Source organism: Psittacula echo, assembly GCF_963264785.1.
Source record: "Psittacula echo genome assembly, chromosome: 1".
NCBI classification, from domain to species: domain Eukaryota; kingdom Metazoa; phylum Chordata; class Aves; order Psittaciformes; family Psittacidae; genus Psittacula; species Psittacula echo.
The window spans coordinates 14,122,774-14,141,486 of NC_137735.1; the positions used below are offsets into that span (position 1 = coordinate 14,122,774).

The 18,713-nt window shown below is 42.6% G+C and overlaps 1 protein-coding gene across 1 annotated transcript; it reads left to right on the top strand.

The window, feature by feature from the left end:
• Nucleotides 1–8,948: 8,948 nt before the first annotated feature.
• DRD5 (dopamine receptor D5) lies at nucleotides 8,949–10,406 on the top strand (the record flags this gene model as incomplete). Its single annotated transcript, XM_080634448.1, has 1 exon — nucleotides 8,949–10,406. The coding sequence occupies one exon, from the start codon at nucleotides 8,949–8,951 to the stop codon at nucleotides 10,404–10,406; it is 1,458 nt and encodes a 485-aa protein (XP_080490574.1).
• Nucleotides 10,407–18,713: the final 8,307 nt, after the last annotated feature.

Sequence of the window (18,713 nt, forward strand, 5' to 3'; positions counted from 1 at the left end):
TTTCTTCATAGCAGCTATGGGCTGTGTTTTGGATTTGTGCTGGAAACAGTGTTGGTAACACAGCAGTGTATTTGTTACTGCTGAGCAGTGCTTAGGCAGAGCCAAGGCCTTTTCTGCCCCTCACACCACCATACTAGTGAGCAGGCTGCGGGTGCACAAGAGGTTGGGAGGGGACACAGCTGGGGCAGCTGACCCCGACTGACCCAAGGGATATCCCATACCATGCTCAGCATATAAAGCTGGAGGAAGAAGAAAGATAAAGGGAGGACATTTGGAGTGATGGCGTTTTTCTTCCCAGGCAACCATTACCCATGGTGAAGCCCTGCTTGCCTGGAGATGGCTGAACACCTGCTTGACCATGGGAAGTGGGGAATGAATTTTTTGGTTAGCTCTGCTTACATGTGTGACTTTTGTTTTACCTATTACACCATCTTTACCTCAACCCATAAGTTTTCTCACTTTTACCCTTCCGATTCTCCCTCTCATTACACTGGGGGTGTGTGTGTGAGAGAGAGGCTGTGTGAGACTCAGTTGTCAGCTGGGGTTAAACCACACCAACACACAGTCAGGATTATCAAGAACACAGTCACTTTTTTATTCTAATTTATTCTGCAACGAAATATCTACCAGGCTTCACTGAAGATCAGAATGCTTTTAAAGATGCATGGAAACAATTAACATACCTAGAGCAAAATCTGCGCTTGGTGTTTGGTTCAGATTTGAATCCATCATCTTCTGAATTTAGTTACTTAGCCTCTGTGAAGCAATGATCGTTGTAGGAAGGCAGCAACTAAAAGCTATGAGTTAGTAAGCAATAGGTTTGTAAGAATGTGTTAATGGTAGCTGGTTACATGAACCCCTTTCCTTGTCCCTCACATTGCTCCTCTCCTAGGTATGAGGGGCACTCCTGCAGTGCTTGCAGGTAGCATTTTCCACCAGTGCCTGCTTTAATCAAATAGCTTCCTTACAAGGAAATACTTTAATAAGACACAACACTGGCCAAACATACCTTTGAAAATATTATTATTTTCCAAGCATCAGACCATCTTTTTTTCTCTCCAAACCTTTAGTTTTCTTTGCTCACCAGTTTGGAAAACACAGTGCAGTAAGAGTCAAGAACCCAAACTTCAATATATCAAGGAGAGATGACTGTGCCCGCATTTGACATCAGGTCTGTGTGTAGATGTGGCACCAACACTGAAACTGCAAGATGTGTCCATCAAGTACGGATAAGACCTGACAGGAGCAAGCCAGCACACATACTGCTAGGTGGGGACCTGACACTGAGACAACATAAATTAGTGGAGAGCAATTAAGAAAGTAAACATAAGATAAAGGATAGAGATACAGCTAAAATAAAATAGCCCATCCCTCTTCAGGCCACAAATCTCAGTCAATAGTACTAAAGGAATTGCTTTATCTAGGTTTTTTTTTTTTAACTGTAAAGGCCACAAAAGCAAAAATAAGTAGTTGCAAATTGTTCTAAGATTAAAATTCAGCTCCAGAGTTAGGTATCATTATTGCAGGTAGCTAGAGCAATCAGTACAGTCTACGTGCAACAAACAATTCACGAGTATCTGATAATTTGATATGCAATATTTTCTTTGATGAAAGCATTTAGACAATATTTCAATTGATAGTTTCTATCCTTGGCTTTGTTTTCTGCTCTGATATTCAGGAATCCCTGCTCCCTGTGGCAACTGTTTTTATCACAGATCAATGCACATTTTATGTCTCATGAAGGCTGGCCTGTGTACAGTTACCTCTGCTGAATCCCCAAGGGACAAATAGTCTTTTAACATATCTTGAAAGTTAGTATATGTAAGTCTTCTGATTGACCAACAATGCCAAAGTAACATACAGAAAATCTCATTGGGTAGAGTTACTGGTTTACCAACACAAGGATTACAAACTGTTGACTCCCAGTGTCACAGCCACCACTTAGGTCTCACTGTGAGTTTTAACAGAAGGCTTTCCTGAGGGGAGTGCAGATGCATGGCATTTTCTAAATGCACATGAGACTGACTAATTCACCAGGACTGATCAGGTTCTGAGCCTGCCCCACACGATCCTGCCACAGTCCTATCTCCTTCCTTTCCAAAGGTGATTTTTGTTCCAAGGTTGCATGCTGCGCCAATCCACTGTGGCTGTGCTTTTTTGTGGAATTTGGGTATTTGTCTTGATTTATTGGAGCAAAAAGCATGTGCTTTTTGATCTGTATGTTCCTTCCTGTGATGTGCAGTGTGTGAGACAGAAAAATGGGAGTCATAATGTCCATTACAGGGGGTGCTGGATGCTCTCTGCACCTGAAAAAAAAAGTGTATTTCTTCTTTGACCCTTCTTATGTGTGTTGGATAAGGAGAAACCATGAGGATAAAAAATCTAGACACACTGTAGGATGAAATGCCGCTGCTCAGCATGCAGAAGGCTATTCACAATTCAGAATAAATAGTCACTGCTCTCTCACAGATAAACAGAAGAATATACTTTAGTTTTGCTTTGTCAATTCCAGTACAGCTCTTGTGTCAGCAGACTAATGGTGTCTTCATCAGCTGTTCATCTGTGTTCCTTAATAGCACTAATAGTCCTAAGCATTATTGCAATAGGTGTTTAACAAAGAACATTCTAACCCCTACTGCTGAAATTCTGCTACAGAGATGAACAAGACTTGTTGATTCTAAAGAAGCATTTTATTTTAAGTCTTACTAGAGGCAAAAAAAAGGAGCAGAACTAAGTAAAAGCAGTAATTTCATGCTGTTTATTTCAAAGTGACAAAGTTGCTTGTTCTTACCACTACCGTTTAAGAATTTGAAGCTGAATTCTTTTCCCAAAGAAATCCTGAACTACAAAATTGAGCCCTGGTCCTGTACAACTCTTAAAAATACAGATCAAACTCCATATCAGCTGTAACTGTTGACACACTTGTAAAATCACCTTGCATTGTCGTTTTCTGTTTAGCGCTTTCAACAGGCTATCCTGTGAGACACAGCTGTCCCACAGAGCCAGCAAAGCAGACTAAGTGTGGGGGTCCTGCTTCCCAACCTCATTCCCTTCCATCCTTTTGGGAGAAGGGAAGCCCAATGATGAGTTACTGTCTGGCCTTACGAGACATCATCTGTGTTCCTCAAGAGGACAAAACCCAGGTGTTGACTTCTGTCTTCTGAGTTCCCTTTTTCTATCAGACTTAAAAGTCTTCACAATAGCATCTGTTTTCATTATGGAAATTACTGATTGCTTGATTCCATGAAGGATCAGCTTTTCCTACTCATTCTGTGGAAGACAATCTCACACCAAGTTAATGGGCAGGGTAAAATCCTAAGATAAATTATGCTGATTGCAAATGTTCCAATAAAAAATATTAGCTAAAAAAGCCTGTAATTTGCACATTCAATATAAAATTCATAGGTCCTGTTAATATATAGAGAAACAGAGAGAAACAGAGTAATCAGAACAGTGACATTTGTTTTGAAATTACTCTGTTATTCCAACTGTTGCACTATTTGAACCAGAGACAAAATTACAGTGGTTTCTCTGGGAATTAAGCCCATCTGATTTTTATTTGTGGTTTGGCAATATAGTTGAGAAAAGAAAAAAATAAAAATCTTGAAATGTTCAATATTAGAAAATTAAATTAACTTTTTTTTCATTTAGATCATTTTCTCAGGACAGATATAGCCATGCACAGCCAGAGAATGCAAATAATATATCCAAAATGTACCATTGTACAAATCAGGGTGTTTACATCTTTTTCTCTATCCATCTTGCTTCAAACGTCACTGATCTTCAGTACTTTTCCACCAGGTAAGCTCTTGCCATGTTAAAAATAACGATGCTAATTTTTACTATAAAATTATAAATATCCACAAATACAGGATAACATTTTTATTAGAGAAAAGCCACAAAAGTGACTAAGTCCACCAGGAAATCACATTTACAAAAATCCTGTTCTCTTTTCTTTTGGTCTTCGCCACCATTCATCTTTTACCACTGCTTTAAATGAAGTCAGGGTCAGAAAAAAAAGAAAAGAGAAATTTGTAGAAATCTCTTCTGACAGCATCAATTACTTCATGATCTCACCCAGAGAGTGATCTATGGCTGATGCAGGAACCACATTGCACTCATTACAGAGAAAAAAGCAACAGAGGTACTGGGAGAACTGTTCATTCTGTTACATGTGGTTAATTAATACTATCCATCACTGTTCCAAGTCAACAAAAACTTGAATAGGTTTTAAGGCCAGCAGGGATAACTGTAACTGTCTAAAATGACTTTTCCCACAGTGCAGACTACAGAATGCTGTTTGATACCATCTGAATCAAGACAGAGCTGGGGGATGAGCTGAGGCACAGCCTCGAAGAAATGCATTCAGCCTCAGCTTTCAAGCTGCAAGGGATGGCAAATCCTTTACAACGCAAAATCAATCACATCAGCCATTAAACATCTTCACTGTTAAAATGTGCACCTCACCTCCACCCTGATTTCTCACAGATTGTTTGTAGCCACTGCAGTTCTTAGAACTGTACCTGAGAGATTAAAAGTTATCTATTATCAGAAAATATTTCCCCCTATAAGGCATCGCCAACTGTTTCTAATCCTCCTGGTGCCCTCTGCTCAGCTAAGAAAGTTTCCCAGACATAATTCCTGTGATGGTTTTCTGATCATATTCCAATTACTCATATTTAGTTTAAATTGAAACACGAACAGCAGAACCCAGACTAGTCTGTGAGGATTTTTCTGTGCTGAATAAGTTGGTGATACTTGTTCTTTCCCCTCCTTCCTCAATATTTTTGTGTGACTATATATACACCCACACCTTTGTTCATCCCTGTGCAGCAAAGCATTTCAGCTTCAGTGAGTAAAACTGATAGACCTTAAGCCTACATTCAACTGTGGTCCTAAATATAGCTTCACTCCAGCATACTTCTACAGTTGAGAGTATGTCTGGCTACTTGGCTAAATTGGCCTCATGTACAGCGATTCTATGATTTCCAGCTTCTCCCACCTCTACTTTTACCTCTTCTTGCCTGTTACAGAGCCTAACTAATGGGAGGTTTTTGATAGGATGCCTTTACAACCTAAACCTCAGCGGTACATCTGTGTCGATATATTTTAACTTCCTTTCAGCATTACTTATTTTTTATCTCTTTGCATCAAGTATCTTTCAGATGAGAGAATGTGTGAATTTCTGACTGTTGTCTATTTTCAAATAAATATCATTTGGCAGAACAGTGGGTCTGTGTATTTTGAAATGGAAACAGAGTGGCAATGAAGGGAAAGAGTGAGCAATACATAGGTTTTTAAAATGAGGAACTGCAAAGATTCTTTTTGCTGCTCAGAACCATTGCAGTAGCAGTTAAATTCCATTACTTCCAATCTGCCAGCTGTGAGACAGAAGTGTAATTTTAACAGGTGAATAAAAAAAAGGAAAAATAAGACAAAGCTCTGAAGGAAAAGCACAAAAGCCATTGCAAAGATAATTTCAGGATGGAAAAAAACCCCACCTCAAACCTCTCAGCAAGTGACAGCTGTGGTTTTAATGGAGCATTCTTAAAATAAGATTTATAAGCAAACTGCCTACAGAAAGTGAAAAAAAAAAAAAAGATACTAATAACCTATAACTGTTAAAGGTTTTTATCTCGGGCTCAAAAGCGTTGATGACAATGGATGGAACACACCACAAACATCCCCATTACACAGTTGCTGCTCTGACCTAGTGCTGCTGTGAATGATCTGGTACAAACAGCTGTACTGTTGCCCACTCCTACTCCACTTATTCCCAGCTCATCACACTCTATTAGCTTGTGGGTTTTAGTCTTATACAAAATATGAACCAAACATGAGCCACCCCATCACATACCAATATTTTTTTCTACTACCATTGAAAATACTCTCAATCTCCTGATGCATATCTTTGATTTGAAAGGAAGTTTTGAGTGTGCATGACATGTTGGATCAACACTGAAGACTGTACCACCAGTGTATGTATAGGTAGAAGTGCATCTTGAGCTGATGAAACTTCCCCCAGCTAAATGATAGATCTTTTTCTATTGGGATCTCTGGTGAGTACCTTCAGTTCACACCAACTGAAATTCCAGAACATTTGCTAAAGATAAAATAGGTGGGAGAGGATATTATATCTTTTAAATTATGAGTTATGCAGGAGCCAGAGAGCCAAATGCAACGCTTGGCTGATAAAATAGTTTGGAAACTCCTCTCTACTTTGGGTCTGCCTATTGCAGACACTTCTGTAGGAAACATAGTAAAATTTAATTCTTTAGACGTCTGGCAAGTGAATCCTGACAATTTTAGTTTAAATGGCTTAAGGCATCTTTCCCAGCTGCTTGCACCCCCTCTCCACCTGACTCCATCACATACAGCAGAGCTGTTGGGAGACAACATGTGCCTGTGCTTCTGCTGCTCCCAACCACAGCCCAGCATCTTCACTACAAGAACAGAGCTGTCCCGAGCCACCAGTGTGTGTGGTGCTGCTGAGCTGTGGGCAGGCTGTCTTATTACTGGGCTACTATTATTACCAAGCAGACAGATACCTACACATATGGTTATTTAAATAGCTAATGTATACTGACTGCATACATGTAAGTATGTATGTGCATATAGACACCATATTACATACATCATCTATGCTGATGGATTTGTATGCATATGCACACACCTTACATTGGTCAAACAACAAATATAAGCTTAACAATCAAATCAGATCATTGCTTTTTTGCATAAAATACCCACATTTCTGGACCAGCAGCTTCAACAAGGTATGTGCAGAGCTACCTATGCAATGTGGTTCTTCGTTTATAGGAATTGTAGGAGGCATTGCTTAGGAAAGCAGAGTTTGTGCAAGCAACACATTGCCTCAGCATCACATCTTTAGTCGTGCTGTTTAGAATTCAGTGGTGACAAAAGCTAAATTCTCCCTCCAATATTATATATAACTCTGCCTAAACATGGAAAAGTGCCAATTTCTTAAGCAAGAGCTGAAGTGAAGCTCCAGTTTTTCTTGTGAGAATTTTAGAAAATTACCTAAAAGGTTGAAGAGTTTATTTTTCTTACTCTGTATTTAGTAACTCTAACATTTAAATCTTCCTTCATGTCACTGCAGATCCAGCAAGGTAGAGTGAGTATTGTCTTTCTCCATCTGCCTGGAGAAGTAGCTGGCAGGCTCCCGAAGAATGGCTTTCTCAGCCTTCGTGCTGATCAAACAGGCTGTTGAGTCAAGAATGGGTTTGACCTCACCACAGTTTTAAAACAGAATTAAGTTTTGGAGAAACTAAGTCTGTAATATTTTTTAATAAAAATAGCTAAAGCATGTTTAAAGGAGCACCTCTGCTATGGAGACAGGCTGGAAGAGCTGGGGCTGTTCAGGCTGAAGAAGAGAAGGCTCTGGGGAGACCTTAAAGCAGCTGCCAGTGCCTAAAGGGCACATCTGGAGAGGAGCTTGTTACAAGGGTATGTAGTGATAGGAAAAGGGGAATGACTTAAAACTGAAAGAGGGTGGATTTAGATTAGATATAAGGAAGAAGTTCTTTACTATGAGGGTGGTGAGGCACTGGCACAGGTCGCCCAGAGAAGCTGTGGCTGCCCTATTCCTGGCAGTGCTCAAGGCCGGGTTGGATTGGGCTCTGAGCAACCCGGTCTAGTGGAAGGTGTCCCTGCCCAGGGCAGGGGGCTTGGCGCTAGATGGCCTTTAAGGTCCGTTCCAACCCAAATCACTCTGTGAATCTATGTTCTTTAAAACACAGGCATGACATCAGTGCATGGCGAGTCCAGCCATGCAGCATTCACATCTGTATTGCTTGGTTTTCTTGCTGTGGTGGAGCCCTACCAAGAAGACAGATTCATCCCATGAAAACTGAAAAGAGAGAGAATTGGATTTCCTTTGTCAGGTTTCTTGCCTGTAGCATATCTCTGCCACCCAACAGAACCCTTTGAAGCAGTTACCAAAGTAGGCTAGGTTCTCCTCCCAGATGAAAGTAACCCGGCCCGTTCCACTCCCCCTACGGCAATATTCAGCCCTGCTCGTTCTCAGAGAGAAGCCATGCCCGTCCTGGGCAGCCCCGCTCGTTTCCTAGGGGATGCTTGAGGGGTATTCCCCATTCCCCGCTGTGGGACCGCGCTTTTGCCTCCAGCGGCGCAAAACCACCGCGCAAAGCTGGTAACGGCTGCAAAATAATTACGAGGGTTTCTGACGAGAGGAGAGGAGCACCGCAGGGCGGCCGGCCCGGACGGGGCGCCTCGGCGGCGGAGCATGCTCATAGGGCGGCCGCGGGCGGAAGAGCCTGCCCGGGGAACGGGTGTCGGGCAGTCGGGAGCATGCAACGGCAGGCGGCCGCACGGGCTCCGCTCTGCTGTGCTTGAAGCGCCAGCGGGTGCCGAGCGGGCGCCGAGCGGGCGGAGCTGTCAGCCCGAGCGGGAGGCACCGGGAGCCGCGGGGGCGCGGAGCCGCGCAGCGCGAAGCGGCCACCTCGAGGAGCGGGCGCGGAGAGGGTACCCTGAGCAGGGTGCGCGCTGAGCCGCGCAGCGGGGAGCGCAGGCAAGAGGACGAGAGGCGGGTATCCACAGCCGGGATAGAGAACGCACTGGGAACGCACCGAACTGCGGAGCGGGGATCCCCGCTGAGAGCCGCGGGGCGCGGAGCAGAGACCCCGCACAGGGGAACCCGCGCTGAGCCGCTGGGTGGGAAGGCCAATCAGGGGCCGCGGGGCGCAGACCCCGCGCAGGGAGACGCGCTGAGCCGCGGGACGGGGACTCCGCGCGCGGGGCGCGCTGAGCGGCGGAGTCCGGAGCCCGGTAAGCGCTGAGCCGCCGATCGGAGCTCATCCGGCCGGGGTGGCGGCGGGGCGGGGGGGCAGTGGGCCCATGGGGCCGGGCGGCACTGGCTGCTCGGCGCGTCCCGGCCGCCGCCGTCCCGCCGCCGGCGGGAGCCGCCAGCCATGCTGCGGGGCGGCCGGAGCCCGCTGCCGCCGGCGACGGGACCCCCCGGCGGGGCGCGGGAGCCGGTGGGCGCCCCCGGGGCGGCGCAGGTGGCGGCGGGCAGCTTGCTGGCTCTGCTCATCCTCTGGACCCTCTTCGGGAACGTGCTGGTGTGCGCGGCCATCGTCCGCTACCGGCACCTGAGGAGCAAGGTCACCAACATCTTCATCGTGTCCCTGGCTGTCTCGGACCTGCTGGTTGCTGTGCTAGTCATGCCCTGGAAGGCAGTGGCAGAGGTGGCTGGGTACTGGCCCTTTGGGGCTTTCTGCAACGTCTGGGTGGCTTTTGATATCATGTGCTCCACAGCCTCCATCCTGAACCTGTGCGTGATCAGCGTGGACAGGTACTGGGCTATTTCCAGCCCTTTCCGCTATGAGAGGAAGATGACCCAGCGGTTGGCGCTGGTGATGATCAGTGTGGCATGGGCTTTGTCTGTGCTCATCTCCTTCATCCCTGTCCAGCTCAACTGGCACAAAGGTGGGGATCTTGTGGATGCTGGTGATATTGGAGATGGGTTTGGCGCTGGCTGGGCAGCAGCAGGTGCTGTTACCACCTGGGCAGAAGATATGAGCACCACATGGGTGGCATTAGCAGCAATGAGACCCTCTGATGTGACCTCTGGCAGCAATGATACCCTCACTGGACCCTCAGAGAACTGCGACTCCAGCCTCAACAGGACTTACGCTATTTCATCCTCCTTGATCAGTTTTTATATCCCGGTGGCTATCATGATAGTTACCTACACTCGAATCTACCGCATTGCCCAGGTGCAGATTCGTCGTATCTCTTCCCTGGAGAGGGCAGTCGAGCATGCACAGAGCTGCCGGAGCAGCCACGTTGACTGCCACCATCACACGAGCCTCAAGTCCTCCATCAGGAAAGAAACCAAGGTGTTGAAGACGCTCTCTGTCATCATGGGTGTCTTTGTCTGCTGCTGGTTGCCATTCTTCATCTTGAACTGCATGGTTCCCTTCTGTGAGAGCCCACCCAGTGATCCCCACGCTGGTCTTCCCTGTGTCAGTGAGACCACCTTTAATATCTTCGTCTGGTTTGGTTGGGCCAACTCCTCCCTCAATCCCATCATCTATGCCTTTAATGCTGACTTTAGAAAGGTCTTCTCCAACCTTCTGGGATGCGGTCAGTTTTGCTCTGGTACTCCAGTCGAGACTGTTAATATAAGCAACGAGCTTATGTCTTACAACCAGGACACCCTTTTCCACAAGGAGATAGTGACAGCTTATGTTAACATGATCCCAAATGTGGTTGACTGTGAGGAAAATCGTGAGGACCCTTTTGATAGGATGTCCCAGATCTCCCCTGACCATGAGATTGCCACTGACTCTGCCTGTGAGCTGGACTGTGAGAAGGAGATTTCACTAGGCAAAATAACACCTTTCACTTCAAATGGTTTACATTAAATTGCATCCTGCCCTGGTCAGTTCTTCTTGGATTATAAAACTGAATATTATCACGGAGTGGAAAAACCTGCTTGATTTTACACTATAGTTTGGTCAGTCACTTCATGCTAAACTCAATTCTACGTGTAGCACTTTGCAGGATGTAGACACTGTCATGCAGGGAGCTGGCAGCGCAGGCTTAATTCAGCACTTCCCCAGGCTGAGAGAGGACCATGCAGTCGTGTTGATTAGCTGGGGTGAGGTACTGTGGTATAATTACAGTCAGTTCCTGTTTATAACATGTTTGCAAATGAAAGATGCCATTGTCAGTGCTAAGTATTGCAACTTCTAAAGTCAGGGACAGATGTGGCTGGCAGAGACGTTAAACAGAGAAAACTTCTAGGCTGTTCGTTTGTTCAGATCTTGTGTTTATTTTCTCTGTTGGTTTGGGTTTCATTTTCTTCCTCTATTTATTTTTCTATTTTTTATTTTTAAGATAGAGCTATGAGGTGGTGATTAGGATGATTATTTAAATGTGTGTTTCTGCCAAAACAGTTTATGTGAAATCCATGTTCTCCTAGGCGGCGTGGCTGCCTATGATATCCTTGCCGTGTTCCCAGATGAATAAATAAAAGTTACATTGATCAAAGGGTTATTATCTTTCATTTGTCACTCTGCAAGGTTTACAACAAGTATTCAAGCTTCCATGTTTCTATTTGGATGGTTAGAATGACTGACAGCTAAACTTTATTATTTGAAAAGCAAAATAGTCTGTATAGAAAATACAATTTTGGAATAAAAGCAAGGCTCAGGCATGATTGACTTACATGAACTTTTTTTATATGGCTCTACTTACTGCTAGATTTATGCCTGTTTTTCTTTAGCTATCCCTCTCTGCAGCTAAGAATATCAACTATACATATCCACAAGCTATGAAAACTTTCCACTTAATTCTATACTTCAATGTTTTTAAAGATGCTATTAATGAGAAGAATTTGGTGACAGAATTAGGAGCTGGATGTGTCAAAACCCAACAATTATTTTTGAAAATGATGTTGATAATCATATAATAATAATTTTCCAGTGTAGACATTAGAGAACTCAAACTAATCATTCAAACCAAGAGAAGAAAAAAGATGCAGGTGATGTGTTATTTTTAGTTATTTGCTTATTAACCAGAATCTAAATATACTTTAAGTGCTTAGACTCTACAAAAATTTTAAAGCAGTCTTTAAAAAGTGAAAAAGGGTATTTTAAACTCTGTTTCTATTGAAAGATTTACATCAAATGGAATATTTTATTTAGAAACATTTGTAAGCTTTCAGCTCAGAAATCAAGTCATCTTAGTTCCAAGACAAATGATCAAAGATAGTAAAAGTATTACCTGTATTTATTTCAAGTTTTGGCTCACAAAATGAACAACTTTTGAATTCATTTACCCTTTAAAAATACCCGTGCCATGAGCTGAGCAGATTTAAATGGGATTGTAAACGCAGATTCAGTAGCACTCACTGCTAATGGCTCTGACTTGGAGCCTCCCCCATCCTGCCTAACTGGAAACTGAAGGCCCCCATATAATGTAGGGTATAGAAGTAGGAGCTGCAGTAGGCAGCACGGATCAGGGGAAGTCATTAAATCAGGTGCTGGGAGTTGTGAATGTTACAGACTTACTATTGAGCCTCTTTGAAGTCAAGTTCTTAATACTGGTTTGGGGATTGTCTTATTTCCCCTTACGGTATGGGGTGGGAGAAATTCAGAAAGCACGTGATTGAAATCCTGTTGTGGTTTCCCTTGCTGCAGTCTGGTTTTGTCTGCAAGCAGCACTCTTTTGTGTGTAGTCTTTGATATTAATGGGTTATATTATTGTTTTGGATTACTTTTTCAACTGCTTGTCACTGAAGACTGACATCTGCCTGAGCGTTTTCTTTGCTGTTGACATAAAATCTTGGTGTAATACCCATCTACAGCTGACCTCAGAAAAGTGTATTGTGATTGTGGCTTAGGGAAGCTTGAAAAACAGGTCTAATGCTCATGACCAGGTTCAACCTAGTAATGGCTTGACATTGAGGGGAAGTATGTTACTGTTCCTCTGCTAAAGCAATCATATGTTGCCAGGAGTTAACCATAGTTCTACCTGTGCTGGTTAGATAAACTTGCCTAGAATAAAATAATTTTCCCAAATAAAAATGAAGGAAACTGCTTCTTGTGGTGCTGTGATGAATTATCCTAACCAGAATTTATATTTTTTCATTTTCTAGTTACTACTCACATTTTGAGGCTGGCACAGCATGCTAAACTTTCTGCATCTGTGCAAAAAGCCTATCATAACCAGGTGCAAGAGGTGCAGACACCTGGTGCTGACTCCAGCTCCCAGGGCAACACCAGTATTTCATCCGATTTTGTTCGTATTGAATGAGAAGCAGCCCAGGGACATGGGGAAAGCTAAAACATGATCTGTTTCTGAGCACCTGCATGCCAACAGGCTGTGCAGTCTGATGGTGCTTGTTACATCCTGCTCCAGCAGCAGAACAGAGCAGCCAAACAGTTTCAGTCTTAGTAAGAGTGAAAGTAAGAGGGTGGCCCCCCACCTCCACAAGAAGCCTTTCGTCTTCCAAATAATCCCTGTGCCGGTGGTATGACAGTTCCCTTGGACCTCATTCTCTGCAGGTGTGGTGGAGAGGTAGATGTGTACAAGAAGATGCCAGTGCATCACCCTGACAGGTGTTTTTCTCCTTGTCGAGGCTTTACCTGCCTGGGTGTCTGAAATATGTGGGTGGGCTAATGGTGGGATGCAGGAAGATGACAGCTCCATCAGTGGGTTTATGTAACAGCTTTGCACAGAATATTACAATCAGTATTATCTTAGATCTGAAGGAAGGCAATTGTTAGCATGCCCCCAGAATTTGGGAGCATGATTAAGACAATAAAGAAAACTGTATTACTAATTTTTAGTTTATGACTCCAGCTGGTAAATGATTTCTGGTGGTGGCTTTATCATAGAGACTCTGTCCTTGGAAAGTGTACCTGTCACAGGGCTTCATCCCTTGGAGTCCAGGAGCATCTGAAAGGGAACATTTCTGCTTCAAAAGACAGACAGAAGGTACTTTTTGTTGCTTGAAGCAAAGTTTGACCTTATGTAGCTAAAAGAAAACCCTTTCCTTGACTCATAACATAATTTGTTGCCTTTTAATGTGTCCTAATTACCTACCACTGGCAAAGCTAGAGTATTCAGAATTAGTAAGATAATATTTTAAAAAGAACTATAAAAAGGGGTTGACCATATTAATGAAAACATCCCCCAAAAGGATTGTTTTAACTTGTTTCTCTCAGATGAAACTGCTGCCCCACTTTTTTAATGGTTTCTCTCTTAAGGACTAATGCATCTGCCTAGCCTTACAGCAGAGTTCACTGGAAGTGCAAGCAGATTTTTATAATCCTCATATCCTTGTGGTGTCACTCTGGAACTCATCTGTGCCAATGGTTTTGTGCCTCCCATCAACATGTTTTCTTCTGTTAAAGTCACCTTGCTCCTGTCATGCATTTTACTTCCTAATTAAGCATGATCACTTGTTGCTAGCTCTGTTTTAGGTTTGTTTTCTTTTCTGTCCTTTGTACTTTAATGATTTGAATGTATGGTGCAGTTTGGCTTTGAATCATCATTACTTACTCTACTACTGAGTGATGGCTGACCTTCAAGCTCCCAGATTATTTCCAGTTTCCTTTTCATGTTACTGTTTAGAAATCTTACCTTGCAATATGTGTCACTGTTAAATTACCTCTTGGCCAGCCAAATCTTGCGTTACAGCTTACTTTGTTACTCCTGGATAACTCCATATCAAAGGAGGGTCAGTGTATCAGTAGCCCATATGTTATCTGCCTCAGTTAACTGATGACAGAGGAGTTCATTTCAGTGAAAGAACAGAACATAAGAAGGTATGGAGTTCATTTCAGTGAAAGAACAGAACATAAGAAGGTATGTCAGTTCATTTTTAAGAAGCTGGGACATGGAGTACATGAAAGAACAGTGTTTTGTGTAAAATGCTGGAAACACCATGAAGACTCTTTCATTATTCAGCCCCCCAGAGGGGAGTCTTGTTAAAGCTCTGGCTTTAACAAGGGATGGTGGGTTGTACAATGTTTGTTATTTCTCCCCAAGCTAAAGAAATGTAGATGAACTTCTCAGAGATGAGCACAAACAAAACACTTTCCACAGGGAGAGAAATTGCTGCAATATTTTTTGTAAGTTAGGTACTTCATCCCTTTGTTTTCATTGTGTTTTTTGCTTTTGCCAGCCACATCTGGTGTGTATCTGCAGGGAGGCTCCCTACTGAGCACTCCTGTATTTTTGTAACATATAACAAAAAAGGGCTTCAGAAGTAGGAAGGCTTCTTGTAGAAATAACACTAAGCACAATCTTACACCACTTAGGAGTCAACCATGTGTAAACTCAGCTTTGAAGAGACTGACAAGACTGGAGGCAGTGTTCAGAACATGCATCAGACATGGAGGCATGAGAGGTCACAAGTCCCTCAGCTGTTTGTGTGTGCCAAAATCACCACTCCTAACACAGGGGGCATTTTTATCACTGTCACACAGAAGGCAGGGTATACACCTATGTTGGTGCTAATAATGATGCAGAGATTTGTTTTTCTCCTCTGAGGCCATCTTTGATACTGTTTAATTGGATTCATCAGATCTTTAAAATTATTCAGTGCCTATTTAAATCATTAGAAGACCTCCGTGATGGATGTGGGCTTTGGTCACAGAGCAATGAAATTATTTCTCATGGCTTCTTATAAATATTACTACTGTTACTTCTAATGAACATTACTATTGTTATTCTCTGCTCGTGGGTGATGACAAGTTAAAGTTGGCACACTGAGCGGCTGATATGGAGAAATAATTCTTTTATTCAGATTTACTTATTTGTTTTTAAACTTTGGAAGACTTTTCAGTCTTTCCAGGAGCTTCACAAAGTTCACATAGAGAAACTCCACTTTAATCATATCTCAGATCTGCCACAACTGAATGCATTTTAGTGCCCTGGTAACTGTATAGTGCGCTATGTTTTCATGAACAGACGAAAACGTCTCTAAGTTTGAGCTGATGTTTCAAAGATAAGGGTATACTTTTGGTCTAAAAGCACTGATGTGCACAATCACACCTATAGATGAGGACATTTCCGTTAGTAATGGGGCACCAAAGATATGCCTCTTTCTTTAACTTTTTGTTTATTGTAGCAGTGGTAAGATTGCAGTGAACAATAATGAGATTAAGGGTATAAAGAATGGAAATAATATTGTCATCTGAAGCAGGTGATAGATTGGTTTCTTTTGGGGAGCTTGCCGGCCAGCCACAGGGAACTTCAGTTTAATAGAAAACTTACAAGATGATTTTATCTTGTTATCTGTCTAAATCCGTTCTCAGTTGTGAGTGGAGATAACCTTCAATTATATTTATAGTGGACAGATAGCTGTTTAAGGAGGATAAACATTTTTATGGGCTTAATCATTTATATCACAGCCATCACAGTCACATTTTTGAGGTTTGAAAAATACATTGCAGTAATCATAAAAAAATATTAAGAACTTTTCCCATGAATTACTCCCCACTGTTAATAACAAATACTTGTTTATATCTTGTACTGCACTTTCATTGCTACCAGAAGAAGCTGGAATGCTCTGGCTCTGCTACTAATAATATGCTGATTCGCGTTAGCAGGGAGATCTGAAAAATATGGAAGGAAACAGTAGCAACATGTACAGATAAGTTCAGTTCACATGAAATTGGTCCAGTGAGAGTCAGCCCGTGCAGGGGGCTGCACAGCACTGAGTCATTCCTAATGTGCAAGCACCTTGGCCTTGACCACAAATGCCAGCTTCCTTGACTTTGGCTGCACAGTAGACCCCTTGCTCCCAAGGGCGATGCTCAAAATCTGCATGTAATAGGAAATCTGAACTCTTTAACAACTGCTTTGACCTGCATTTACTACATAAAAAAGAAACCACATTTTTCTTTTGTGAGGTTATACCCTGAAAAAAGTAGTTGTAAATGACATCTGGTTGGTGTAGTCTCTCTGGTTTATCTGCTTCTTGGTTAGCACTTGAGTGGATGTGGCTACAATAGCTGCTCAGGGTTTTGGTTTCTGAACTGCACGTATGCCATTGTTTAGGGGCCTAATACTGAGTGGAAGAAATCCTAAATTCCTATAGTTTTTTCAGAGCTGTTGAGGAGTCTGGTGGCTGCAAAGCAGAGATGAGCCTCAACAGCAGCGTGAGCTTGGTTGCTTTGGAGGACATTGGAGAAGTCCTGTCTGCAGCTGACCTGCTGCAGTTTTGAAAATGTCCTATGAGTGAAATATTAACAAAGAGGTTCAGCGTGCCCTCTTTTACCCTTTGGCCTCATTTTTCTAATTGGAAAGGGTTTTAGTAAGATTAAAAATCCACATCTCTAGCCTTTGGCCTTGACCTTTTGCTTTCTCTGTTAGCTTCATATAATTAGTCTCCTTCAGTGAACAGAAGCTCCTGGCATGGAGTTAGCTGCTTGGGTACCTCATTGTCACCAAACCTGGAACTACCTCAAGCTACACTTAAATTACGTTATGTCTCTAGCCCAAAGGGAATCTTTCAGATCTTTTAATGTTGTTTGGTTGTTTGGTTGTATTTTTCCCAAACAACATTTCCCTCTTGAACACAAGAATATTCAACAGAAACACAATTTATTGGACAAGTGCAAATAGATTTTTTTTAAAGCTCTTAGGGAGTTTGCTTCATAATACAAAATGAGAATGAATCAGTATTAGGCATAGAGATAAACAAAGATATTATCTACAGAGGTTGAATTTTTAGCTTTTTGTAGAAATAAAGACTGGATGTTTTCATTGTGAAGAGTATATGCATTTGATATTATACACCTACATGCATGCATATATTCTTTTATATATATGTACACAAAACTATATTTCATCATATTTACAGGATAATTAAATGTTTCTCTCATTCTAAAAACAAAATGTGCAAATTCATCCAGAAGGAAGCAAGTCAGATCTACCCATTTTACTATTATTCTTTCATCACAACAATCAAATACAATTATGCAGTCTCCCGTATGTGTAGAGTTGAGAATCTTTGAAAACCCAAACTTGAATTGTGCAGGGAGAGGGAGTGTACAAAATTATTTCTCTCAACTATTTTATATTCAAAGCATTTTCACAATGATTTGCTAATTGATCTTTGTCTCTAAGCATTTGGAGATAAATAAGAAAAGGGGATGATTTAGAAGTACCTCTTGGATGTCTCTTGGTGATGGATATTAAACAATGCTTTGTTTAATATTCAGTGAAACAAAAGTGCAGAGTTTTTGACAGCGTGCAAAGAGTTTCTGCCTCCTCAGAAGGTAAAATGTATTGCATGACCCTTCAAAACATCCTGTTTAGATAACACAATGTCTGAATTTTAAACAGCATCTTAGGTAGAAGTATTTTCTGTATTAAAAAAGCTACTTTGATAATTCAAACAATGCCCTTCTTTTAAAAATAGTATTTTCAAAGGATCAAGGTTTCATAAGTCAAATGGGAGAGAAAAGTGCCAATTTGAGGACCAGCTCAGCAGCAGTGACCAAAGTAAGCACGATTGAACATCCTGGTAACAGCAAAGCCATGTCTGACACAGGGAAGAAAATAGCCTGGTAAGAGGTAAGGAGACAATTTTATGGAGGAATGAGAGAAACCAGCTGAGGGTCCAGGAAGCTGGAAATTTGGTGGCAGCTGAAGAAGGCAGGGGACCTGGAGGAACTGACACTGTTCCAGAGGGCTGAGGCAGGAGTGATAACAGAGGTCAGTATGTTTCAGAGCAAGTGGGTGAAACGAACTGGAAGGGGTCAGGATGGGGTCTGGGCAGTGAGCACCCCTGAGGGCTTGTGGGCTCTGGGAGGCTGTACAGAGGTGGGTGAGGTTTCTGAGGGGAAGATGACAGAGGACTGAAAGTGAACAATCGTGTTCTCCTCCCAGGATCCACAGAGTCTCTTGCCCTGTGCTATCCCCTCCTCCCACTTCTGAATAACTTAATAATTGCCACTTCATTTTATCATTGAACAGGTACAACTCAAGTGCGAGCCTGCTAGGCAGCAGATAAAGAGCTGTAATATTCATCCCATTGTGTTAAAGCTTGGAAAATAATTTCCACAGTGACACCTTACATCATCCTGCAAGGAATACTTAGTCAAGGAATTGAGAGCAAAGAGGGCTTTGAGATCATCTTCCCACTGTGCTTTACAGTGCTTGTTTTACTGCTTGATGGTAGAGAATTTGAGAGGTTTGTCCTAGTTCTG